The 26,580-nt window shown below is 46.1% G+C and overlaps 2 protein-coding genes across 5 annotated transcripts; one reads left to right on the top strand and one right to left on the bottom strand.

Moving 5' to 3' along the window:
- Positions 1 to 16,378, bottom strand: LOC102533786 (alanyl-tRNA editing protein Aarsd1). 4 transcript variants are annotated; one of them, XM_072939276.1, is made up of 18 exons: positions 15,554 to 16,373; positions 15,062 to 15,175; positions 14,888 to 14,954; positions 14,684 to 14,782; positions 13,046 to 13,135; positions 12,287 to 12,340; positions 8,767 to 8,901; positions 8,485 to 8,616; positions 6,663 to 6,822; positions 5,359 to 5,416; positions 4,776 to 4,932; positions 4,566 to 4,682; positions 4,216 to 4,346; positions 3,757 to 3,823; positions 3,475 to 3,566; positions 2,965 to 3,019; positions 1,457 to 1,551; positions 1 to 236 (listed from the first exon to the last, which is right to left on the bottom strand). In XM_072939276.1, the coding sequence occupies exons 1-18, from the start codon at positions 15,802 to 15,804 to the stop codon at positions 101 to 103; spliced, it is 2,010 nt and encodes a 669-aa protein (XP_072795377.1). In that variant the 5' UTR covers positions 15,805 to 16,373; the 3' UTR covers positions 1 to 100. The 4 variants fall into 4 exon arrangements, with proteins under 4 accessions (XP_072795377.1, XP_072795379.1, XP_072795378.1 ...); XM_072939278.1 differs by having other exon boundaries at positions 15,062 to 15,197; positions 15,554 to 15,691; XM_072939277.1 differs by lacking the exon at positions 12,287 to 12,340.
- Positions 16,071 to 24,374, top strand: RUNDC1 (RUN domain containing 1). The gene is made up of 5 exons (XM_072939279.1): positions 16,071 to 16,594; positions 19,487 to 19,645; positions 20,907 to 21,105; positions 21,542 to 21,661; positions 22,055 to 24,374. The coding sequence occupies exons 1-5, from the start codon at positions 16,097 to 16,099 to the stop codon at positions 22,918 to 22,920; spliced, it is 1,842 nt and encodes a 613-aa protein (XP_072795380.1). The 5' UTR covers positions 16,071 to 16,096; the 3' UTR covers positions 22,921 to 24,374.
- The last annotated feature ends 2,206 nt before the right edge of the window (positions 24,375 to 26,580 follow it).

The following is a 26,580-nucleotide window of genomic DNA, read 5'->3' as shown; positions in this document are numbered from 1 at the left end:
TTTCAAGCCAAACGATTTTATTGTCCAAGAGGCTCTGTGGTCACAGGAGGCCCACCGCCACTGGCAGGAGGACCAGGGAGGACCAGGGAGGCCCGAGCCCTCACTCCTCTGCACTCTGTGTGCTGACGAAGTCCTGGAGAAGTGCCTGCACCTCTGCCCGCCGGCTCATGTTGGTGGCCTTGCCCTGAAAGCGGCCTTTCTTCCCTGCTCCTTTGCCTTCCAGCACCTCAGCCACCCTAGGGAGCAGAGAGACCATCAGAGAAGAGGCTTTCAAGGGAAAACCAAGGGCATCCCTGAAGTTTTCCCCATGGGCTGGGGGAAGGGAAAGGAAGAGCAGATGGCTTCCAGGAATACTCGAACCCATGCACAAAAATACACATACCATGTTTATCATAAGAGTGAGTAACGGGAAACAACAGAAGTGTCTAGAACTGGGCTAAATTATGGTAACTTCCAGGGAGCAGGACGAGTGTAATTAGGGGTACACAGAAAGGCCTGTGGGAACAGCAGCAAAGCAAGCCGGGGCTGAGTGAGAAAGGTGGGCCTGTGGCCCCTGGACAAGCCTGTCCTGTCTGAAGGGGGCGGCCGCTACTCACTTCCTTGCAGCCACTACCCCGCGGGAATGTGGGCCCAGCTCTGCCAGAGTCTGCCCTTTTTTCCCCTTTTTTGAGAAAAGCTAAAACTGTATTTTTAAGTAAAAATCTCCTAGTTTCAGAATGTAGCAACTAATTTTGGAAATTTAAAATAATACACAGGCCAAATCAGTCTATAGGCCACATCTGGCCTCCTGTCAGGAACCATTGCTCTCCATACTTGGGTTTTCTTTCAATGTTTTACAGTGAACACGTATTCATCAGAGCCAGTCAGGGCTTCAGAAACCCTAAATGCCGTAAAGAATATGGGGCACTCTACCTCCGTATCTAATTTAAAATTTAATTTTTAATTTAAAATGAAAAATTTAAACAATAATATAAGGGTAAAGACGTCCAACAAAGTTCGAATTTTTTTATAACAACTACATCAATGCCTTTTCTGATTTAGTCTCAAAATCTTAAAATATTTTCCCCCCAAATCTGTGCTTCTGCTTTGCTGGGGCCTTAAGCACCTGCTTCACCTGCCTGGTGAGAATCCAGCATCTGTATCTATGTATCACTTAATGAGTTTCAATTTCTAAAATAACACAAGGCACGTAAGATTTGGAGCCAAAAGACCTGGGCTGGAGTCTCAGTTCTGTCACTTTAACCGTGAGACCTCAGGCATGTGACATGCCGTCCCTCACCTGTGAAACTGGGAATGGTAGTGGTGATCGTTATTTCTGCTTGACCAACCTCACACGGCTGTGATGTGAATCAAAATGAGATGCAGATGTGCAGCCCTTTTCATCAGTCAAGGGCTGCATGAGCAGGTTAGGGTTACAGGCTCTCCCACCCTTGGGGAGCAGTTCACGGAAGATTACCTGGGCCCCAGGGTCTCCACAGCCTCGGCCGGCCCTACCAGTAAGAAGAGCCCAGCACCTCTCTCATCACCTACAGTGAGGAACAGCAGGGTCTCCTAGAATCGAGGAAGGAAAGTTAAGCAAAGATAAAACACCCGTTGCTTGCACTGTCACGCCATTGGCTTCTGTAAAGATAAACACCTGTTGCTTGCACTTAGCTTTTGTAATCTTGCTTGCTATCAGCCAGGAACAGCCTTTGAGAAACTTACTGCACTTAGCCTGAAAGGTCCCTAATACCCGGAAGCTTAACATGTATAAAAGGCAATCAGACCGAGCCGGGTGCTCAGCCTTTGGAGGTGACTCTGCTGAGCCAGCACCGGTGCAGAATAAACCAGTTTTTTCTGATTCTCCGAGTGCGTGCCGTCTGCCTCCTCCTGCCTGCTGAATTCTTCCATTATAGGACAAAAGACAAGAAGATAAGCCCTGATATTTAAAGATATGCAGTCAACACCCCCCAAACTATACCCCTTCAATCTCAAGTACAAATTTCTATCATATTGCAAAATATAAACGTATCAAACCAACGCACTGTACACCTTCCACAACGTTATATACTGTAACTCAATTAAAAGAACAGGTTTTCTCCTCCCCTAAACCACAAGTGATATTCCTGATGAATAATAACGCAGCCCATCCACACTGGCCCACTAGGGACAAGAAACTTTCTGAAAATGACTACAGGAACTTAGGTTGAACATTTAAGAAAGGGGCAAAAGGCTGCTGACCGCAATGCCTTTCATGATCTGACTCCTGCCAACCTTTGCAGCCTGGCCATCTCGCCGCCCCCACGCACCCTGTGCCTGCCATCACCCAAACCTCCATGTTTCTTCTCCCTCTGCCTGGCTGCCTTGGCTCCCTTGTCTGCCAATGACCACTAAGCAGTCTTCCATGCCCCCTCCCCTGAAGCCTCCTCAGCCTCTGCTTCTAGCGCTGACCATCCTAAATTATAAATGTCAAATACACGGCTGTCTCCCAGACTAAAGCGTGAGCTCCTTGAGAATCAATACTTTCTACACAGAATCGTGAAGAGATATACACACTGCTTGGCCCAGAGGAGATATTCCAAAAAGTGTTTCCAGAGTAAATGCAAAAGAGAGACCCAGAAACCACTAAGCTCTGGACTGTGAGGACGGGAGGGGTGGCTGAAGCCAGAGGCAAAGGAAAATAGCAAGAGCATGAAGGGCCTTGCCAACCCTTGAAGTCAGGCCCACAACTGTGGGTGGCGCATGGAGGAGTTCCAATTCTGATAAAAGGAGTTCTGAGCTGGTAAAATGTCACAGCCCCAGCAAGGTTACTACCACAGACTGAGCTTGGCACCTAAAACAGAGCCTGGCTCACAGTTAAGTGCTGAGATAACAGCACTGGATGAACTCCTCCTTGTTCTTCATGGGTTCATGTGACCACGTAACCTGACACCCCTCACTCCGGTCTCCACCTAGTGTGGACAGAGACCCTCACGCTCCTCTTACCTCCGACCCAATCTCATTGGCAATGATATTCATGAACTCAGAATCGCCCTCCTTCCTAAAACAAAGGACACAGACATGAGATCCCAGATGGAGGGATGCAAACTGCAGAGAGCCCAGTTCCTCCTCTACCCTCCCTGGTGAGGCTGGCTTCACTGCTTCCTGCTGTGCAAAGTCCCAGACCGCCCTAGCAGAGAAAGAGGGTGCTAGCTGAGGGCCAGCACGACGACCTTCTCGGCCTCAGCACTTTGTAACAAGCTGTGTATTTGTCTGTCTCCCTTAGATAGGATTAACCCAGGGAAATGGTGGAGATGATGGTTAGATGGTGGAGATAAGTGGAAGTATTAATGAAAGTTACGGTGAAGATGTTTATGTCAAATCCAGGAAATCTGTAAGGTGACACATCTCTTAGGGTCTTCTCAGCCTTGAGAATACCAGAGAGCAAACCCACTATGCAGTGCGGATAAGGGAGAGGCCGAGCCCTACCCCCAGCACCCCCGGCCCATCTCTCACCTGTGTAATGTGACTACACCTCCCCAGTCCGGGCTGTTCCTGAGGCTGTGCGCGATGTGCACAGCCAGGTCTCTGAGCAGATTCAGGTTGTTCTGAAATGGATGCCGTAACTCAGCTGACAGCGGGGCAAGGGTAACCAGAGAGAGCACCGTCTCCCTCCCCTCCACTCCTCGCTCCCTGCCTACTTGGACCCCCTACCCATCTGGTTAGGTGGAGGGGCTGAGACTGGGGAGCCTACTCGAGGCCAAGCCACATCTTCTCCCCCCCTCCCTGGTAAGCCACCTTCTGCAGGAGCTTGGTGGAGTTCTGTAGCTTCTTCACTGCTTCCACGTGATCCTCTGCTCCACATCTACAAGAGGAAAACTGTTTTTGGTATCGGGCATAAATCTATGATGCCCTTCTTGATGGTGTGTCTCCCTCCAGATGGGGAACTGGGGACATTCCAAGGAGGCTCAGGCAGTTAGGGGAGAGGGTAACAGCTCAGTGGGAGAGCACAGGCTTAGCATGCACAAGGTCCAGGGTTCAATCCCCAGTACCTCCGTTTAAAAAAATAAAGAAAGATTTAAAAAAGGAAGAAACCATTTTGTGTGCATCTGATTGACTAACCAAAGTGCTTTATCATTCATGATTGTATGTTATAGCCCCAGAGATAAGAGGTTATTCTGTCTACCTTACAGGTGGGAATGCTAAGCTCTGGGCTGTCCAGGAGCTGAGAACAGGAGGCGGAGGGAGGGGGCGTACTTAAGCAGAGCCGTCAGTGCTTTCTCAGTGCCGTGACTCCTCTCCATCCACTTCAGCACCCGGTTCCCAGCCAGAAAGATCAGGTTGGTTTTGTTCTTCTTCCCCTTCTCAGTGCCCAGAATTTTAATAACCTACGTGAGACAAGGGGGTAATGCACATGCATACACCGTCGTGGCTGCTGTACCTAAGGGGAGGAGAGACTGAGACCGCTCGACAAGCTTGGACACAACAAAGGCATGACATCACTCTGGACCCCTCCAGTCATCTCCCTCCATCACTCCCAACCCTGATGTGACCCCCTACTCCCGACATTCACGCTCCCAACCACTCAGGGGTCCTTCCTCACCTACCTGAAGATCACTTAGATTGTTCACGTGGGTCCCACAGCACATGTTGGAATCAACGCCCTTAATGGTAACGACTCGAATAGGCCCAGCATGATCCTCTGGCAAACCCCGGCCCCTCACCTGGAACACAGGAAGGTAGGAGAGCTGGCTAAATATTGATGAGGAGCCTTGGGAGGGCCACTCTAGGGAAGCCACCCCCGGATCTCCCCTCACCTGCTCCACCTCGGGATCATCCAGGCTTAGTTCTCGCACATTCACCGGCAGCCGATCTCTGATTTTTTCATTAACGTCCTGCTCAATGGCAGCTACTTGCTCCGCAGTCACCAAGGGGCCATCCAGCTCAATCACACTCCGGAGCCGCCCTAACTCCCTGCCAGAGCATCAGAGTGGTCACAGGATTTGGATGAGGACAATAATAATGATACCTAGAAGTTTATTGTTTACTAAGCATGGTCATGTAAATGCTGTCATTTAATCCTCACAAAAATGTTGCAAAGTAGGGACTGTCATTTCCATTTTACAGGTGAGGGGTTATTAAGGAACATGATCAAGGTAATGCAGCCGAGATTCACCCCCTAGGTCACTGGGCTCCAAGTTCCATGGTCTTTCCTAAGCAAAGGCCGATGTTTCTTCTTTTATCCAAACATGAGATACCTACCACCCCATCATCGAGGGGAAGAGAGCACAGCAGATTCTGAACACCACCCTTTTATCCTCCTGCCCCCGGCTCACTGCTGGGAAAGGAGCTGGTAGTCAGGGACCCATGCCTGGCAATTAGGCTTTGCCTCCTGCTCACCATGATGTTGTCTTCAGACCATACAGATGATCAGCAACTGCAGTGATGAGATGCTGTCCTGAGCAGAGAGCAGGAGACAGGAGAAGAGAGTGAGAAGCCCAGACAGCCACCCAATTCCAATGTCAATGTTATCACAGAAATTCTCCTGTTGCAGACCTGCCAGGTGCTAAGGAATATTCTTGAGAGATACTTTATTGAAAATCCTCAAGAGAATTCTGCAAGAGGCTTTATGATGCCACTTCACAAATGAGGAAACTGAGGCCTAAAAAGATCAAATAACATGCCAAGGCAACGTAGCTCAGCAGAGGCAGAATAATAATGTACTGCATTCATTCATGCAACAAACCAAGTGCCCACTACATGCAAGCTTGGCGCTAGAGATGCAGCATTATCCCTGTTTGATGACAGGGAAAACAAAGAGGAGGAAGAAGAGAAGGAATTAACTGGGAAGACAGAGGGAATAAGACAACCGAAGGCCTTGAAGAAGGAAAGAAGCAGGAGGTGTTCAAGGAATTGAGAGAAGGCCAGCATGGCCAGAATGCAGAGAGGGAGGGAGGGGAACGGGATGAGCCTGGAGCAGTAGATAAGCGCCAGACCAGGCATGCCCTGGAGCCCATGACAAGATGTTTGGCTTCATCATGAGCTACAGGAAGCCTCTGAATAGCTTTAAAGGCAGGGGAGTGATCTGATCGGATTTTCATTTTTTAAAAATTATTCTGGCTTTGTGGAGAATGGGCTGCAAAGAAACAAGACTGGATGTGGAGAGACTAGCTGGGAGGCTACTACAGAGGTCTGGGGAAAGTCAATGAGCATGAACGAGGGTGACTGTGTTGACAGTGGAAGCAGGTAGAGAAGTATTTAGAAAATAAACCGACAGGACTCAGATTAACTGGCTATCCCCAAAGAGGTGTCTGGATGGACTTCCAGGACTTGAGCAACTGCGTGGATGCTGATGCTGTGCCCTGAACATAGAGAATGCAACAGAAGACCAGGTCTAGGGGAGAGGGTGGCTTCCTAATTCCATTTTGGACATTTGGAGTTTAAGAAGCCTATGAGACATCAAGATAAAGATATCAAGTGGGAAGTTAGTAATACCTCAAACCAGCAGCTATTCTAATATTTTTACTGTTCACATTGCTTTTTATAACATTATCGCATTCTGCCTGAATCAGAGCTGATTCTGAATACGTCTGTCTCTTCCAAAAGGTTAATTCCTAAAGCACCCACACCACATCTCAATCATCATGACATTCCTACACATGGCAACTGCCCCTGCAATAGGTCCCCTATCCCGCCCCACCTACCTGAATGCTGCTGCATGTGGTCAAATCTCCGCTCCCAGTCCACACGGACCTGGACCTCAGTCCCAGGCGTCAGGGGTGTCTGGGTAAAATGATCAGCCTGTGCACCACGGCGGGTCACTCTCAGCACAGAGATGTCATTGATTGTACCATGGTCATCAGGCTGGAGAAAAGAAATAAAAGATAATCAGGATGGGATGAAGGGCAGGCCCTAACTTCTGGATACAAAGACCCTCTAGGGAAAGTATGTGAGAAACACACCCAGAATTTGAGCTTCCCTAAGGGAAGAGGCAATGCCAAGTGAGGTGGTCCACTTTGTTCCATGAGGGGACTGTCTCTGTCCTCTTCACACTGAGCACCTATATATTTTGTTCTTCAGAACAGAATGACAGAATTAAAACAAAAATTGTAACTAAAGCAATGAAAATTTTAGTAAAACCCAAAGTTTAATCCTCATTCTCACTGCCTTGGTTTAGAGGCTTGTCTTTCAACAGTTTCTAAAATGATCTGAATTTTTCTCTCTCCTTCCATTTCATCTTCTGCACTGCTACCAGAATTAAATTCAAAAATACTCATTCATTTGAAAATATCAAACATTACAAAGTATCAACTGCTTACAAGACACAGTGTCTGCCCAAGAATACAATGTAAACAAGACATGGTCCCTCATGGAACTGAAGAGTCTGAAGAATATAGATATGCAAATGGGCAATTGCACTATGATCTATGATGCACCATAATACAAAAAAGCATGATGTTCTAGAGGAGCTCAAAGGAAAGGGGAATCAGGGGAGACTTCTTGAAAGAAGTGATATAATAAAATGAGACCTGCTATGGATACCTGAGGTCACAGGTTTTCCTTCAGCAGATCAGAAAACCTCCATACTGGGAAAAATCACTGTAGCAGTGACAACACTGATAGGAAACTGGAGCTTTCTCAAAGTCAAGTTTACTGAACATGTTTTCTCAAGTACCTCCATGGCTCACCACAGCTTCCTGAGTGAACTCCACATACCTTAAAATATCCTTCTAGGCCTTCCCAACTGGCCCGCACTTACCTTTCCAAGGACATCTCCAACCTGTCATCAACACACACCACAGGCTCCAACTACATGGGACTATTTGCAGTTAACTAGGCTTGTCTGATTCTTTCAGGCTTCCCTGCCAGAAAAGCCTCTCCCAAGGGCCCAACTTTGGTGCTATTATCGTCTCCCCTGTTCACATTGGACCTTGTCCTTTATATCATCACAGCACCTCTGCCCTCTGTTGTGCTCCTTCAGGGGAAAGTTTTTCAGCCCACGCCAAACATCCTAAGTAAATTCCTATCTCAGGGCCTTTGCACTTGCTATTCTCTATGCCTGGAATACTTCCCCTCCCCAACCAGCACCACTAGATAATCGCAATGGCTTATCCCTCACTTCACTTATGTCTCGACTGAAATAGCTTGCCCCCTACCTAGGAGAACATCCCTATCACTCTCTTTCCATCAACCTTTACTTTTCTTTATAGCACTTATCATAGCTGGCATACTATTTATCTATTCACTATTTTGCCCGTTTTCTCCAATAAATATTCTATGCATGCAGAGACACTTTATTGTTCACCCTTTACCTTTAGAACCTGGAAATAGTACCCACCATGTGTTATGACTAGCTGAGTATTTGTTGATAAATATCTATCGAATGAACAAATGAACTGAACTGAACCAATTTCCATCTGCAGTCAGTACAGCTGGGACAGAGAGGGATGAGAGCCTTTTCCACCTGAGCAGAAAGGAATTAGGGGCTCCTTGGGAGAGGGTCACAGTGAGGGGCGGGCCTGGTACCTGACCCCCGCCCTCAGGGAAAAGCAGCGTGTCTTCCAGCACCACTTGGAAACCGCTCAGCACTTCCTTCTTGCCGTTGCTTCCTTCGGTCTGCAGCTCCGCGGGACGGCAAGAGACCACGGTGGTGGTGAACTGCAGAGAGAGGGATGAAAAAGTAAGTCCCGATTCCAGCCCGCAGGGCCCCGAGACTGATTTCAGCTTGGCGCTCCCTCCCTGCGGCGCCGTCTTCCCCGCACCGCCCCGTCCGCTCGGAGCATCAGTCCCTCGCCCCGCCGGCCGTACCTCCCTGGCGTAGCTGTCCCGCTGACACCGGAACGCCATCGCCGCTATCTCCCAGGGCGCCGGGATCCGCGCACGCTGAAACGCCTGGCGGCGGACGGAGAGCGAAGTAGGACAATCTTCATTCCGGGTGCACCTCTACGCAGACGCAAGAGGACAAGAACGGGGTGTGGTTTGGACAAACTTATTGAAAACGCGATGTGCAGGTGTTCGGCGTTGTTTAGCAACTGTTTTAAGAGTTTTTGAAAACAACCGGAAGACGAGACCAAAAAAACTGCGGCTTGAACTTGTCAAATCACTTAGTTTGACCTCACTGGGCTTCAGGGATATACGTAATTCGGCCCTGCGGAAGCCCACCTGGTCGAAATCGGAATGGTATCGACTTGGATGCGCAGCAGCGCTGCCCAATGGACATGTAATGCAAGCTACATATATTAATACTTTTTATTTAAGTCAGCATATCCAGAATATTATTTTCATGTAATGGGTATTTTTAAGTAAGTGATTTTCCCCCCGCACACAATTTTCTAAACCCACTGTGTATTTTATGCTTAAATCACGTCTCAGTTCAGACAAGCAACATTTCAAGTACTCAATAACCACATGTGACCGGTGCTACTGGATTGGACAGTGTAGATAAAGGGGTTAACAGAAGTTAAACTGCAGTCAGTACTTAAAACGTTAAACAGAGTAAAAGTTAAGATTAACTTTCTGCTGTTTTAAATCAACTGATAAAAAGTTTGAAGTCTCCAGCTGTTTCAGAATTTAGGATTTTTCCGATTTTAAGCGGTAATGCAGAGCATACCCATGTGTTACGTAATATATTCCACTTGGAACTCTGGAGCATTGCCGTGTAATCAAACGCATTAATATTTATGCAGAGAAATAAATACACTAAATGGAATGGACTATAAATAGCCTCATATTATGTTAGGTCACATTTTGATGCTAAATGAATTTCGGTGACAATTTTTTTTTAAGTAGGTTTTTGGACTTTTTGGTTTTCAGAATTGTGGTTAAGGGGACATATGCTATAAAAGTTCAAGCCCCAACTTTGCCACTTATTGTGACCTACATGGTCACCTATGAAGAAAAGACCTAATTATTTTTTAAGGATGATAATAAGGTTCAAAAATGTTAATGAGGTAATATATAAACACTTAGTAAGTTGTAAAACATGATACAAATACAGCTTTGAATTATAAGTTTTATTTTTAAGTTTAAGAACTAATGTAAATAGCAAAATGGGCGAAAGACATGGACAGAGCACATTAAAGAAATACTAATCACTAATGAAATTAAACAATTAAGCAATCTCATAATTAAAAGCAAATTAAACCAGGTATAATTTTTTATCTTGGCAAACAACTAAAAGGTTTTGGAGAATGGACCACTCTTGTTGTAGAAGTGAACACTCGTGTGATTTCATCTCAGAGCAACGTGGCAACAGCTATCAAAATGTTTACATGTATCTACTCATTGACCTAGCAATTCCACTTCTAGAAATTTACCCTAGAAATTTGGCAGATATTCTTGCCAAATATGTAAGGATATACTTTTTTAAATGTTCGTTGCAGCACTGTCTGAAAATTTAAGAAGACTTAAAATAACCTAAATGCCCCTCTATAAGGAACCAGTTAATTACAGAAAATGTATTCAGTCGAATACCATGTAGCCATGATAAAAGAGTTAGATCTATGTACTCTGATTTGGAAAGAGGTCCAACACATATTAAGTGAAAAAAAGCAAGGTGCAAGATGTACACAGTATGTTCCTGTTGTGTACACACACACTGCATTTGCCTATATATGTGCTAAATTTTAATATATATATATATACTGTATATAAACAATACATGATACTGTATATGTTTACATTCCATATGTTATATATTGTTTTATATGTAACTATATAACTATATAATATAAATGATAGGTATTATAGAATTTATAATGTGTAGAGCATATATAGATATAAAGATGTAGACATAGGTAAATAAAAACTTATTGAAAAAGCTGGTAACCGTGGTTATCCCTATTGAAGGAGTGAAAATTCTACTTTAAATTTTACACCCTTCAATATCATTTGAATTTTTAAAACTATGTCTGTATATTACCAATATAAATTTTAAAGTTTAATTTTTTTAAACAAACCTCTGTACTTTGCCATGAGTTCAAGGGCAAAGTCAGAGTATTGCATTTTGTTTGTCATGGTTTAAGTCCACAATAGGCACTCAAAAAATGTTTGTGGATGAATAGGGTAGCTGATGAATGGAGGAGTAAACAGACATAGGCATTAACTAATGTAACAATTACGTCTGAAAGTGTAAAGATTTCTAGAGTATGCAGGAAGCTGAGGTAGGTTTCTGGCTAGTTCTAGGGGTGGCAGTATTAGCCACATGGTGAAAGGCTGGTTTCTGCTCTGAGAAATCAGAGCATAGATCTGGGCATGGGGAAGTCCCCCAGCTTGGTTACAAGTTACTCCAAACATCTTTTTCCCAATCTCTACAGTGGGAGCCAGGATCTCTGACACCACCTCCCCTTGAGGGGAATTAGAGAGGGGGAAGTGGTTTGCCTCCAGGAGGAAGAAGTACAAGAAGGAAAGAGACAGAGAACAGTTCCTAGATTTATTATAATCTAAATGCTGCTTCATTGGCTCTTGCTCTACCCCTCCTCTCCCCGCCACAGACACAGGCTCAGATACTCAAGAAAGCCCTAATGAGTGGCCCAAATGCAAAGATGACAGACAATTGGTAGGAAGCCAGAAGTCCCACCCATTTGTCCCACCATCTGATGCAGCAGCCATAGTCAAGTGCCTAGGAAGAAGAAACAGAGCATGAAGGAGGGCCCTTAATAAAGAGCTTCTCGAGAAGTTCAGAGGTCCCAGAGGACCCTGGTATGCAGCCAAAGAACTGACAAAGTCCCAGGCCCTAGCTTGTCAGAGTGACTGGAAGACAGCCACAGCTTCCTCCCCAGCTCTGCTGTCACAGAAAGTTAATTACTTGTTGCGTCAGCACTGTCAGAATCATCCTAGAAAAAAAGGACAAAAGTCACCTGTAGAATCTGCGAAGAGTAGACATTTGTGTTCACAAATGCTGCTTATTCTCTCCAGCTCTCTAAGTTTTCTTTGGTGATTTTCCGAATTACACAACTTCTTGGGAGGCTGATACAGAAGGATTTAAATTTTGGATAATAAAATAAGCCACTGGTGCTCAATAAACAGCGCTGGGCCAGGCATTTTGTGTCAGAATTTCAATGAATGCTACTGGTCCTTATAGCTGTAAAGACAGTCAGTAGGGCCAGGCACCAGACTGGAGAAGAAGAGGGGGAGACTGAAGGGAGGAGGGTCTTGCTAGAGTTTTCTACAGCATGGAGAAGAACATAGGACCTCCTGTGTCAAATTCAGATTTGGCTAACATGCACTGAGAACCACTATGTGCTTAAGAATGGGACAGGTGCTTTCTGGTATCTTATTTTTAAGGGCTAAAAGGAAACTGAAGGGTTGAGAAGCAGGCTTTACTTACATCCAGGTCGTCCATTGCAGGAGGAGGTTTCTTGGTGCTAACCTTCTTCAACAGCTAATGGGAAGAGAAAAGTCATCACAAGAGAAAAGAGGGGCTACAGAAGAGCAATCTGCATATCTGTGGACCAAAAACAAGTGGCCCCAGACAAACAGCCGCCTCAGCTTTAAAGTCCCTAATACATCACTGGAATGATCCCTTTTTTAAAAGGAAATTAAGCACACACACACAGCACCCTCCTTGCTAATCCAGGTTAGGGTCTTGCAACTTGAATAAATAGTAGCTGAAATTCTGAAACCAAATGCCATATGGCAGTATACAATTTATTGGGAACTTACTTTATGATATGAATTATTTTATGATAATTTATTTTATGATGTGAATTTTTATACTGTGTAGTTTGAGCTTCCCATGAAGTTCTCTGGCTCAGGAAACACACACACACACACACACACACACACACACACAAAGAAAGTAGAAGAGAGAATAAGAATTACACAAAAGTAGGAAAAGGTTTTGCCAAACATTTTTGGACTCTATGAATAGTAAGTGAATCTATGTATACAGTTTCACTAACAGAATATTCATTTCTCTCATCCCTACTAGATAAACATTGCCCAAAACATGTAAAGACTGTCAGCACCAACGAGCAGCCTGCCTGGGGAGCTCATGTCCCTCTGCCTAGCCCTGATGACCATCCTCCAGAGCCATGTGTGCAGAGAGCCACAGAGAATGATTCCAATGGGCAGAAAACAGCATTACCTCTGCGTAATGTTCCACCTGAGCTAGCTCCACTTCTTCGTCCCCTTCCCAGTCTCTCCAGTTATCAAAGTCCACAGACAACCACACTGGCTGTAAGAGGGAAAGCACAGAGAGAGTCACAGGCCAGGAAGGCAGTGGCAGAAGTGTATAGATGAGTGTGGGCACATGTACAGGAGCATGCTTGGGGGAAAGAGGGTCAATGAGGGTATCATCTTCCCAACAGCACCCCTTGGCTAACCCCCCTCCAGGCTGCCATGTAATCATCATCATCTGCAAAGATTTACCAGAAACTTACTAAGTGCCAAGCACACTGCCAGGCATTGTAGGGGATGGAAAAGCATAGAAACTCTCCCCTCTAGGTGCAGATTGACCAGAGGGAGAACACATCTGGAAAGATAACTGTATCATAAAGCATCCTAGGAGTCAACCAGGCTGCATTCCCTAGGATCAGAGACAACCCTTTGAGGCCCATATTCCAAGTTCCCACATTTAGATAGGGAAAGAAGTTATTCACTCATTCATTCAATGGATATTTATTGAACACACACTATGGGCCAGATTTTGAGGTTGGCATTGGGATTATTAAAATGTTCAATACACAGTCCCAGCCATCAAGAAGCAAATAGGGAAGGGAAATGTAAATAAATCATTGTAATACAATGTGGAAAATGTGACAGTGGGGGAAAGTGTGACAGTGGGTTATGTGGGGGATATCACAAGAACCCAGAAAGGAGCTATGGGAACCCGGGTTTCTTGGAGTAGTAACACGGTCTTTAAAAAGAGGAGGGATTAGATGGACAAAAGTAGTGGTGATGGAGACTTTCCAAGAAGAAGGCAGAGCTTGAGCAAAGGTACAGAGGTAGATAAATAGCCTGGTGCATTGAAAAAAGATGCAAGCAGTTTGCTGTGGCTAGAATGTGAAGTGTTAGGCAGAGAGTAAGGGGATATGAGGCTGCAGAAGGAAGGAATAGCCAGGTCATGAGCTTGTATGCCATGCTGTGGTGCTTGGACTTCAACCCAAATGGCAGAAGCTACAAGTTCAAATGCCAAGAGTGTTAGGGAGATAATGAAAAGGAGTAAAGTGAAGTGGAGCCCCTGCCCCATTCTGAGCTCCAACTCTAGGCATTTAGCAATTTAGACCAGTGTGGCCAGAGTCTCCAGTTTCCGAGAGAAGCTGAGAATCTGGATTTTTAGGTGAAATCTCCATATTTTGAAATGTCAGTAACCAATCAAAATAATTTTTTAACACTGTAAACATTGCTACAAATATGGGAGCCAGAACACCCAGCAGGCAGCCAATTTTCAACTTTAAGGAGGGAAGAAGCCACTGGAGGGTCTTAAGTGGAAGAGGGACAGAGTCAAATGGGTGTTTTAGACAGACCACCCTGAGAGCAATGCAGAGGATGGATTGGAGGTGGGGCTGAAAGTATGTTACAAACCTCACTCAGTAATGGAAGAAGCCAAATTAGGAAGAGATGAAATAATGGATTCACGACTTTTTAGGGGGTCAAACAGGGAGAGCCTGGTGAGTAATTGAATGTTGGTAGGAAAGGAGCCAAGAGTGAGTCTCAGACATAACTTGGGTACCTGGGTACATAGAAAGCCCAGGAGAAAGAGCAGCACTCCCCACACACCTACCTTGATATCTTCCTTGGTGAGCCGGGGCCAGGCCACATTCTCCTTCCATTTCCTCACAAAGCAAGTAATGGAGCGACCAGAGCGCTTATCCTGAGAGTCTGCCAGGTAAGAGAGTTTCATTCTTAGGGTCTGAGGTTTAGAATGAATCTCCAGTTTCCCAGGCAGCCATCCCATCCAGACCTTACTGTCCCACCCCACCCTTACCTTACTGTTCACCTTGGCATAGAACTCAATCTCATTGTACAACTCCACTCCATCGGGATTCTTGCAGCTGAGGAGACAATGCAGCTGAGGAGATGCAGGAGGCTGAGTGTGGGAGCATTAGAAGAAGGGATGGTTTCTGGGAAATCAGGCCCTCCAGAGTGGGGGGGCCATTACCTGAACACAATGCGGTGGTCTTCGATGAGTACGTGCACATCGGTGCTGTCCTCAACACAAAACTCCATGAACACATACTTGGGCCTGTCGTACCACAGGGTCCGGGCATGCTGCCTGAAGAGGAGTTGAGGTGGGGCTTCATAGGGGTGGGAGAGGAAAGACGGAGGGCATTTGGGAAAGGTGGAAGGAGAGGAAAGTACAGGGACGTTTTATGCTACATCACTGTCAAAGTGGAGCTAAGTAGGAAAGAAGCGGGTGGAAGGGGAGTGATGGGAGTGTGTGTGCCGCGAGGGTGAACCTGGGGAGAATTGGAAGTACGAGAGTAGAGAGGTGGGGAGTTACGGACAACGTTCAGGTCACACTTCCCCTCACTACCGCAAAGTTACTGAGACCTGGGGACCGGGATTTCCATGGGACCTTGCAGAACCTGGTGCGCCCAGAAAACGTGGGGGCAAGTAATCTCCAGGCAAAGGGGAGGCCAGAAGCACTTACCGTGCCATGGCGGCTCCCGCTGCCCCGTGGCGTTTGGAGTCCAAGACAAGGGCCGCTATCTTTAGATCCTGGGGACACCCCCAGCAGCTGCCTCTCCTTTTATGGTCGGGGGAAGGGTTTAAAGGCAGGTGGAATGTGGCCCTACAGCCAAGGGATCCGCACTCCGAAGAAACTCTGGGAGAGCATAGTCCCTGCAGCCCTTCCCATTTTGGGGTATCCAGAAACGTACAGGTTAGGAATAGACGACCCATCCGCCGAGATCAGGGCAAAGGCTACACTAGAGTTGATACATATGGAAGGATTTGTCCAAGGTTTCATTCACCTGTTCCTCCAACGTTTAGTACACTCAGTGCCTGATTCACAGCAGGCGCTCAACAGAAAAGCCAGAGGTCAGAATTAAATCCCGAGGGAAGGCCTGCCCCGAGTGACGTCTTAACTCGGTGACGTCTGAGCCCGCCCACCCTCCTCCGGGTTTCTCAGCCTGCGCGCCGTTGCCATGGCAGCGAGGGGGCGCGGCTGACGTGCGGCGGCGTTTCCTGGAAGATGGCGGCTGTGGAAGCGGCTGAGGAACCGGTAACTGGGGTGGTGGCCGTTGGACCAACGGCGAAGGACGAAGAGGAGGAGGAAGAGGAGTCGCTGCCGCCCTGCGAGGCAGTACGCTGGGCGCCGGTGGGGGCGGTTGCGGAAGCTGGGCCCGGGGCCGCTGTGTTTTCTGAAGAGGCGGCGGCCGAGGACCCTGGCGCGGCCCCGGGCTCCCCACCGGACTCCCCCGGCCGGACGCTGCGGCGGCTGCGGGCCGAGCGGCGGCGGTTGGACTCCGCGCTCCTCGCGCTGTCCTCGCACTTCGCCCAGGTGCAGTTCCGCCTGCGGCAGGTGGTGCGCGGGGCGCCGGCAGAGCAGCAGCGCCTCCTGCGCGAGCTTGAGGACTTCGCCTTCCGTGGCTGCCCTCACGTCCTGGGTTACGGGGGCCCCGAGGACCCCGCCAGCGATGATGGCGACGGGCTGCCAGGGGACCGGCCATGGTTGCGAGGCGAGGACCAGGTGAACAGCTGGGGCTGGGCCCCGAGGGATATGAGAATAGAGGGCTGGGTGGATGGCGATGCTGTCGCTGACGAAGGTAGCAGTGGTGAGAAACCAGCTCCTCTAGGTGTGTATGTGCGTCCCAGAAGAGGAGACTAGACAGGTACTCGGGGCCAGCTGTAAGGTAAGATGACAGGCCTGGAAAGCTGATGGTGAGAGGTGTCCACCAAAGTTGTGGAAAGAGATGCAGGTGTGATGACGTGCGAGGCATAAGAGCAGTGAGCGAGGAGAGTATTCAGAGATCAACGGAGCAAGCAGCTGAAGCAGTACTGCTCCCACTCGCCTTGCCGTCGCCTCGACAAATACCTAAGTCGTGAGTACATAGAGGACTCCGACCCTGGGGATTGAGAAAATCGGCTAGCGAAGGGCAAGTGAATTGAAATTCATGAAATTTTAGATCTGCATTCTGTCCATGCTTTACTAGAATCTAGAGAATGTCTTTCATCTTTAGACTCTCTCTTCTGGTTAAGAACTTTGTGAACAGCAAGGTCTCTTAGTAACTGAAAGAAACACAACTCCTGATTATATGAATTTCCTAATCCTGGTATTTTAAAACTCCTTCCCCGTCCTGCTTAATAGCTAGATATTCTAAATGAAGCCCCCTTGGTAACTGTGACAACATACATTCAATTACTCTACAGTAAGTACCGAGAATTTGTGTGACGTAACAAGGGAACGTTTGAATCTCTGTAAGTGTGCAGTTGTAGATAGTTTGTTGGAAAAGACTTGCTGTTTTTTCTCCACCTTTTTATTCTTTAAGTTACAACCCACTCATGTGGCTTTCTTCCCACTTAAATTGGTTTTAACTTTAAGAAGACTTTATCAGTATGAGATACTGACTTGCTTATTTTAATCTGAACTGTTTCCAGTACAGTCCTGTGTTTACTGTTCCACCCTCCTCTCCACACACCCACAGCTCCTTGCACAAGTCCTCAGACTGCCAGACTTTTAAGGAATAGATAGAATAGAAAGACTTACTGTGGCAGGGCCCTGTTCAGGAGTGGGGAGCACCAAAGGTTCCGCGTGGTTGTGGTGCTCTTTTGATTGTTCATTTTTGCTTTTGGAAACAAAGTATAGAGCTCAAAACTTCTAATAAGCAGCTGTAATCTTGTGTGCATATATTGACACATGAACAGGTAGTGCCAAAGTCAGGGACATGTTTGAACCAAATGATTTACTGCTTCTCAGTTTCAGGGTTTTTTTTTTAACCAGTACTTTTTCTCACTTCATACTGGAAATTATTTCTGTTATTTCCTGCCTTGCACCAGAGCTCATTGTTCTCTCCTGGTAAACTTGTTTGCCCGCACTCCAGTAAATAGCATACTCAGTAATTACCATGGCAAGTGACAGAGGTGAGCAGACACGCTCTTGAAAAATGGAATCAGGATTTACGGCTGATTTCATTCTTCTTTGGCTTCATAAAGTTGTGATGCAATGAAAACAAAGTTTTCCTAGTTCTTTACTTAAGCTGGTTAGACAGCTTCTTTCACTAAGAGTTCATTGTTTGGAATGTGCCCTTCTGGACCTGATTGAGTTCAGTAACAAACAGCAAATTTGTATTGAGAGCTTAACCCTGTACCAGACACTGTGCTTGATATAGGGGTACAGTCAAGGCCTTTGCCCTTAAGGAGTTGATAGGCTTAGGGAGACAGAATCCTAAACAAATAATTATTATGTGATATGACCTGAAGTAGAAGTGTATACAAAATACAGAGGAGGAAATGATCAATTATGCCTGGGGAAAATTGAGGAAGACCTCGTAAAGGGTAGCTAGGCCCACACTAAGTGGTGGAGAGGGACAGAGTTCGAAGAAGAAAACATAATACTGGGAAAGGATTGGAGAGGGAGTGTCCTGAGAAAAGGCTTGCTTTCATATTGAGCAAAAACTAAAGCAAGAGGATTGCTATTTAAATAGCTGAACAGAAAGTTAATTTGTTGTTTTTCATTTGTTCTCTCTCAAACCTTACGTCTGGAGGCATTGGTAAGTACCATTTTAAGGTTAGATTTAATATTCTTTCGACTTCTAGTTTAAAATACAGCTTTAAACCTGCAAATGATTTGCTGGTTTTGCTTTGTAATGTTTTTGATACTCAAGAAAGGCAAGAGAGAACCAGTTTTTGAGACTACATTGACAAAACTTTACCTCTCTGAAAAGTTTTTAATCATTTAAATGCAGAAAACTACCTGGTGGCCAACACCGGGAAAAAGGAGTCACTGGTCAGGGAACCTTACCAGATTTTTCTTTTTTGGAGGGGATGGGTAATTAGGTTTATTTATTCATTTATTTATTAATGGAGGTACTGGGCATTGAACCTAGAACCTCTACCACTGAGCTATGCCCTCTCCAACTTTTTTTAAAAAACATTGTTACCTTCCCAGCCCTGTTACTTGACTTTGGATTTTTTTTTTCACTGCCTCAGTCAATTGTGTTTATTTGATTCTGCAATACACTGGAGGGGCTTTGGACTTTAAGAAAATTGGTTGTGATTTGTAAAGCCTTTCTCTGTACCCTTTCCTCCAGATTCTTTTGCAAAATTTGGCTGCAGAAAGTATTCAGGTGTTCTTCTGCGGTAATTGGCTATGAAGGATGGCACGTTTAATTCCTGGGAAGCTGTCTTGGCTAAGATAAATTGTGTCAATCCTAACTAGACCTTTGAGGGGAAAAAAGCAATCTTAGCAAAAGGCCCCATTGTATTCATATCCTATTTCCAACGAAGGACAAATACTTTCTTAAAGAAAACACATTTAATAAATTGCCCTGGGTGAAATAATTATTCTTATTTTTGAACCTGTCTCATGAATTCTGTTTATCATTTGGGTTATTTGAAAACATTTTGTATTTTCCCATCTAAGAGTGAGCAGGAGAAACAGGAACGTCTGGAAACCCAACGGGAGAAGCAGAAGGAACTCATACTGCAGCTCAAAACCCAGCTCGATGACCTGGAAACGTTCGCCTATCAAGAAGGCAGCTACGACTCCCTGCCGCAGTCTGTGGTCTTGGAAAGACAGCGGGTGAGCACCACTGCCGCAGGCTCCCTTGTCCCTTCCAGCCTTCACAGGACAGCCTTTTCTCGCTTGTTCACCCACGGCCTTACTGCTAGCCCAAATCAGAGGGACATTTTGCTACTACATGGGACCAGTCTTTCTTCACACATGGAAATTCATGTGCCAGAGCTTTATATTATGATGATTGAGTTCTGTTTTATGTTATTAATGATTATTAACATTTACTTTATTTATTATATTATTAATAATAATTAATGGCTTATTAGAGTGATATCATTATTTTATTGTTATTAATTATAGTAATATATAATAGTAACAATTATAATTTCTTTCATTTGATCATTAAAACTGTTCTGCTTGGGCATTTCATACAATGTAAACTAGTTTATTTCCCCAGCACCAGTTGATAAATATTCCAGGAATACAGACTGAGATTTTAATGCTGTATCTATTTAAGCAGCACCTGAGCAGACAGGTAGATCTGCTGGTCAAGCTACAGCTACAGCCTCCCCTCCATGTTTGTCTCTCTCAGTGATGTGGCTGTTTTTCTGGCAGGGCTGGAGTTACATAATCTGGTTTTCAGATTGTTCCTAATATTGTCACTAGGATGTTTTGTAGAGCTTTTTCTTTAGCTGCCTAGAGTAGGGGGAGAAGGGATGAGAGGAAACTGGAAACTAAGAGAAATCAGTATTTATTCTCTTGGAGGCCGTGGGGGAAGCTAATTGAATATTCCAAGAGAGGCTTTTTTGTTTGTTTTTTGTTTGTTTGTTTCAATTTAAAGCTGTTTTTGTTTTGGTTTGGTTTGGGGGGGTAATTAGATTTATTTATTTTTAATGGAGGTACTGGGGATTGAACGTAGGACCTCGGAAATGCTAAGCACGCACTCTACCGCTGAGATACACCCTCCCCACCAAGAGAATAACTATTCTCTTGGAGGCCTTGGGGCTTTCTGGATCATTAGCCACTTTGGATTATTCACACTGTTGTTCTCCTTAGTGAAAGTTGCCTGTCCTGGTAGAAAATTTGCAGCAGGAGGAACCATTTCTGTCAAAGAGGAACTAGGGGTCCTTGTTACTATGAGGAGTAAAGGGTCTGTGCCCTCACCCTGATCAAAGTTGCATCATTTTTCTCACAAATTTGGGAGCTCTGTGTGTCTTTGGTTTCCATTGAAGGGTAGGAGGGAGGCATACTAATAAAAGACTCTCCTTTTTACTAACCTTTCACTAAAAATTCCAAAGGGTGTGCTCATGGCTTGTGGTCTTGATAGGTGATCATAGACGAGTTAATAAAGAAACTGGACATGAATCTGAATGGGGACCTCAGTTCACTGTCCACTGAGGAGCTTCGGCAGCGTGTGGATGCAGCTGTGGCTCAAATCGTCAACCCAGCCCGAGTGAAAGAACAGTTGGTTGAGCAGCTGAAAACTCAGATCCGAGACCTCGAGATGTTCATCAGCTTCATCCAAGGTCAGAGGAGGAGACAAGAAGGGAAGGGTGGCCAGATGTCATAATAATTAATGCATTGTGAATACTAACACCTAAAGGCACTAGTCTTTGATGTACCATTTAAGAGATTTAATCACCCAGTAACAGGAGCCAGCGTGATGGAGCGCAAAGAACAGGGATTTTACAATCAGAGAGTTAAAATCCCAGCCCTGCCACCTACTGGCTTCATGTTCTTGGGCAGGTTACTCACCTCTTATCCCGCTCTCCTCCTCCGTGAAATCACTGATGCTTCCTTCACTCAGCAAATATTTATTAAGCCAGCCACTTACGCCAGTCACACAGTTAAATAAGATACTATTTGTTAAAGTGGTATTCACTAGTAAATAGTATTTTTTCTTTAAAAATCTGCCATAAAGAGGCTAAATAAGTGTCTTGTCTTTATGACTACTAATTCCAGATGAAGTCGGAAGCCCATTACAGACAGATAGTGGACACTGTGAGTGCAAGGCCAGTGGGAAGACAGGAAATGGCTCCACCAGGACTGGCAGCAGCAAACTGCCTCCAGGAAACAGCAAAAGTAAGTACACCTTCCAGAATGGGCAAATCTATGGAGACAGAAAGTGGATTAGCAGTTGGGGGGGCTTGAGGGCTTGGGGAGAAGTGGGGAATGGGAAATGCTAACCACACAGGGTTTCTTTGGGGATGATGGTTGCACAACTCTGAATCTACTAAAAAAACCACTGAATTATACACTCTTCATGGGCAAATTGTATGGTATGTGAATTACCTCAAAGTAGCTGTTATTAACCTAAAAAAAAGGTAAGTCTGGCAACATCCTGGGTGGCTCTTGGCTTCATGGGGGACCTGTACTGTAGCTCAGACGCAAGACTGGACCTCAGCTTATGACTCACTGAATGTACCTCTGACCACTGTGGCCTCTCACTGATGAGCCACTGTGTTTTCTGTGCAGCGAAGGCAGAGGACGTGAAGAGAGTTCGGGAGACAGGGCTGCACCTGATGCGGCGAGCGCTGGCAGTGCTCCAGATCTTTGCCGTCAGCCAGTTTGGTTGTGCCACAGGCCAGATCCCACAGACCCTGTGGCAGCGGGGCCAGACTGACAGGGACTACTCTCCCTTACTGAAGAGGCTGGAGGTGTCGGTAGACAGGGTGAAGCAGCTCGCCTTGAGGCACCAGCCACACGACCACATCGTCAGCTCTGCCAACCTCCAGGACCTCTCTCTGGGAGGGAGGGATGAGCTGACCATGGCTGTGCGGAAGGAGCTGACAGTGGCCGTGAGGGACCTGCTGGCCCACGGGCTGTACGCCTCCTCACCAGGGATGAGCCTGGTCATGGCCCCCATTGCCTGCTTGCTGCCAGCCTTCTCCTCGGCCCCCGAGGCCATGCACCCCTGGGAGCTCTTCGTAAAGTACTACCATGCCAAGAACGGCCGTGCCTACGTGGAATCCCCGGCCCGGAAGCTCTCACAATCCTTTGCCCTGCCGGTTATGGGAGGCACTGTTGTGACCCCCAAGCAGAGCCTGCTGACAGCCATCCACATGGTGCTGACAGAGCACGACCCTTTTAAGCGCAGTGCAGACTCGGAGTTGAAGGCCTTGGTGTGCATGGCCCTCAATGAGCAGCGTCTCGTGTCCTGGGTGAACCTCATCTGCAAGTCGGGGTCGCTCATCGAGCCCCACTACCAGCCCTGGAGCTACATGGCACACACAGGCTTCGAGAGCGCCCTCAACCTGCTCAGCCGCCTCAGCAGCCTCAAATTCAGCCTCCCTGTAGACCTGGCTGTGCGCCAGCTCAAGAACATCAAAGACGCCTTTTGATGAGAATGCCTTGGCCCTCAGCCAGCGCCTTGCTCAGGAGGGGTGGGTGGTTAGTCTTCTAGGAGCAGCGCAGCAGGAGGAGGAGGGGATAAGACATTTCCCCTGGCCAAATGACTGCAAAGTCTGTTTGCCCCATCAGCGTAGCAGCTCAGAAAGATATGCTGGGGACCCTCTTGTTAACACGTTGATTGCCCACTGTGGATCCGGTGCCTCTGAGGAAACACAACTGTCACCCAGATTTGGGTGACGTGGTGATCAACGTGTTAAAAGGTTCTGCCCTGGCGTGTAACCACAGTGCACATGTGGGTGCGTCCATTTGAGCTTGTGTAAAAGAAATCATCAAGGCACACAATTAACACTAACTCATTGCGCCACATCTGATTTTTAGAAAACCCGGTTGCTCTAACCGTTATTTTCGTGGTGGTGAGTGACAGCATGAATTAGTCGTTTGTCCTGGAAGACATTCAACCTGAGGCTTCCGTTAGTCCAGTTGGGTGCCATGTTCCTTCACCCGAGGCAGGTTGAAAGTCCTGGGTCAGAATGTAAAATTCTTTTTCTGAGGACTGATGCCCTTTTCTTCCTGACCCCAATGTCAGGGGAGGCTTTGTATGCTCTATAGCTGCCTCTAAAGCCGGGAGTGGGAATATCTGAGAAGAGCGTTTCTAAGGGTGTTAATCACAAGTTGATTTTAATATGAGCCCTTTTTCATGTAGAGGGAAGAACTGAAATCTGTCCCTAACGAGGTGGGCCTTTCCTCATGGTGCAGATGATGGTCTTTTGGTTTTGGAGCTGGTGGTTTACGGGGACAACCGCCGTCTGGCAAGTAACCTTTCTCTGCACACCTCCCAGATGCAGACCCAGTCCCCTCAGAAGTGTGTGTGTCAGAGGTGTACTGTACTCTTTGAGAGAATCCTGGCCACCCAAGTCCAGAATGGATGGGAACACATGTTGGTGACCTGCAGCAGCTCCTCCTGGGGTTGTGACTCCACTTGTCCTGGGGGCTAGATGATGGAGGAGGTCTGATCATGTGACAGGTACTACAGCCAGAATCAGAACTGTGGCAGATCCCTGCTGACAGATCAGGGGCTGAGCATTTCATTGTAAAACTGAGTCTCAGTTGGTCCTATTTGGTCTGTTTTTGCCCTTTTAGTTAATATTTGCCACTCAGCTTGCATACTGCTCTGGGACTAACCAAAGATGAGCAAAATGTATCACCTCCTGGAAAACCAAATGGGTTCTCAACACTACTGATCCAGCATTGTTTCATGTACTACATTGCCAACTGCACTTTGTGTCTGCACTATAACGTAGTGCGTTTTAACTTAATTTTTCAGTAACATTATTTAAGATATATTATTGATAATTGGAATTAGTCCTTCTTCACATGAAATAGAATAAGTGTAAAATGTGAAAAATGATATATCTGTGGTTGCTAATAAAATCATTGTATTTTGTGATTTTGTAAGTTCTCTGCAAAGACCTTAGAGACCCTTGGCTTTGGTTTATAAGTCTGTTTGGGTGTTCTCAGCCCATCTGATCCAGATCGGTATTTCCTTGAACAGTGTCTGGTGTCTGGTGTCTCGTCCTTCTGCCTCTTCTCTGCCCTCTGCCCTGGATCAGCTCAGCTTTGGTGTTTTTCCCCCCTTGAACAATTTCACTAAAAAATGCCCTGGGCATCCTGTCTAGCCCAGGTCTGCAGTCCCATCCCCACAGCAGATCTCAGCACACATGCCACTTTTGGAATTGTCACTTTTAAATTCACTTGTCTGGATATCATTTAAGGTGGGTGATAACTGCTGTAGCCACATAGTATATAGCCCTGGGTCACCCCAGTATTAAATTTTCTAATCCTCACAAAAACTAAACTAACTCTTATCAAGGTTTTATGCTAGCATCATGGGAACCATTTTTGTGTGTGTCATCCAAATTTAATTCTCACTATACTTGTAAGGCGGGACAGTATTATCCCCATTTTATAGCTGAGGAAACTACTGCAGAGAGTTAAATATTTTGTCCAGGTTTACATATTGGAAGAGCTGGGATTTGAACCCAAGTTGCCTGAATCTAAACCCTATGGTCTTTATACTGTTATGTTACTTCATTGTATCCTAGGCTGCTTCTAGATCTTTTGTTCCTCTCTCTCCTTTATCCACCCCCTCACTTCACCATCATTTTGGCAACGAGCAGGTATTTTCCACATACCTGCCAGAAATTTCAGCTGCCAAAGGACTAGGGTTGCAGGGAGACGGGCAGACAGCCATTGCTCTGTCAAGTTCTTCATGAAACTGAAAAGATGTGTAGAGACAGGCATGCCAGCAGATACCTGCTAGTCACTGATAATACTGCATTATAACTGAGGGCAGAGGTCTCTGCTTGGCTTGGGGTGAGACAGACTGGAGAAAGGAGAAAAGGAGGAACAGGTCTCAGGATATGCAAGAATAGAATGAAAAAGAGCCGCAGATATGTAGCCAATGAAAGTGCAGCATCCACTGTATGATCTGCAAAGCGTTGGTAAATATTTTCAAGGTGCTCTGCTGTTAGTTCATGCCTATTGAGCCCAACTGCTTGGGCCAGGCTAGGTGCTGAGGACTTATCTCTCTGTGCCTTAAGGGAACGCACAGTCTAGCAAAGGAGGTACCAAACCAATTGGAGATTTGAATAGCTTGTTAAAACACAAATTGCTGGGTTCTATCCCCAGAGTTTTTCATTCAGTAGCTCTGAGGTGAGGCCAGAAAATTTGTATTTCTAACAAGTTCTCATCCTAGTTATGCTGATGCTGCCGGTCTGGGGACCACACTTTGAGAACCACTGATCCAAACCAGCTAAAATATGTTCTATAATAAAACTAAACATGAATTGGATTGCTGAGGGAGCACAGAGAAGGAAGAGATTATCTCTGCCTAGGAAAATTCTAGAGTGGCCTTGAAGGATGGAAAGGATTTTGCCTGGCTATAGTGGAGGAGAATAAAGACATGTGGAACAGCCTGAGTGAAGACCCCAGGGCTCAGAAGAGGTTGGATCTTTGAGTAGTTAAGCTGGCTGGAACCCAGAGGGTATGTGAAGGGTGTGGAGGTGTCAGGAACTTATACTGCAGGAAAGATAAAAAGGAAAGGAGTGAGAGTTCAAACTTTGGTACAGAGAGCCAGCAAAGGAATTCAGGCAGTTAAATGGTGGTCTTAAGTTGTGTTTAGAGAAGTTTCTCAAAATAAGATCAATAGCTCGTAGCTCCACTCCAGACCTGAATTGGAACCTTGGATGTGAGATGTATGTTTGATAAGCGTCCCAAGCAATTCTGACCCACACAGAATTTTGAAGGACTGGAGAAGACAAAGAACAGAGGCTGAATCAGGGAGCAGGTAGGAAAGGATAGAAAAGATTTAAAAGACATAAGGCAAAATTTGCAGGATTTAGTTATTGATTTGGAAAGTGTTAGTAGGTGAGATGAGTCCAAGGCAATGATAAGATTTCAGGTTTTTATTTTCCAAGAGAGGAAAAGAGGCAGAAGCAGAAATGGAGGCTGAAAGAAGTCCATGGAGGTGGAAATGGTCAGGGTCACATGGTGCAGTGGGAAGAGCGCTGGGTTGGGGTAGGGAGACCTTGCTCTGCGCCACTAACTCTGGTACTTTGCTGCTCTAGAACTGTCCTCTTAGCTTTGAGGGG

This window comes from Vicugna pacos, chromosome 16 (assembly GCF_048564905.1).
Source record: "Vicugna pacos chromosome 16, VicPac4, whole genome shotgun sequence".
NCBI lineage: Eukaryota > Metazoa > Chordata > Mammalia > Artiodactyla > Camelidae > Vicugna > Vicugna pacos.
This window is presented reverse-complemented; position numbering and strand designations above follow the sequence as displayed.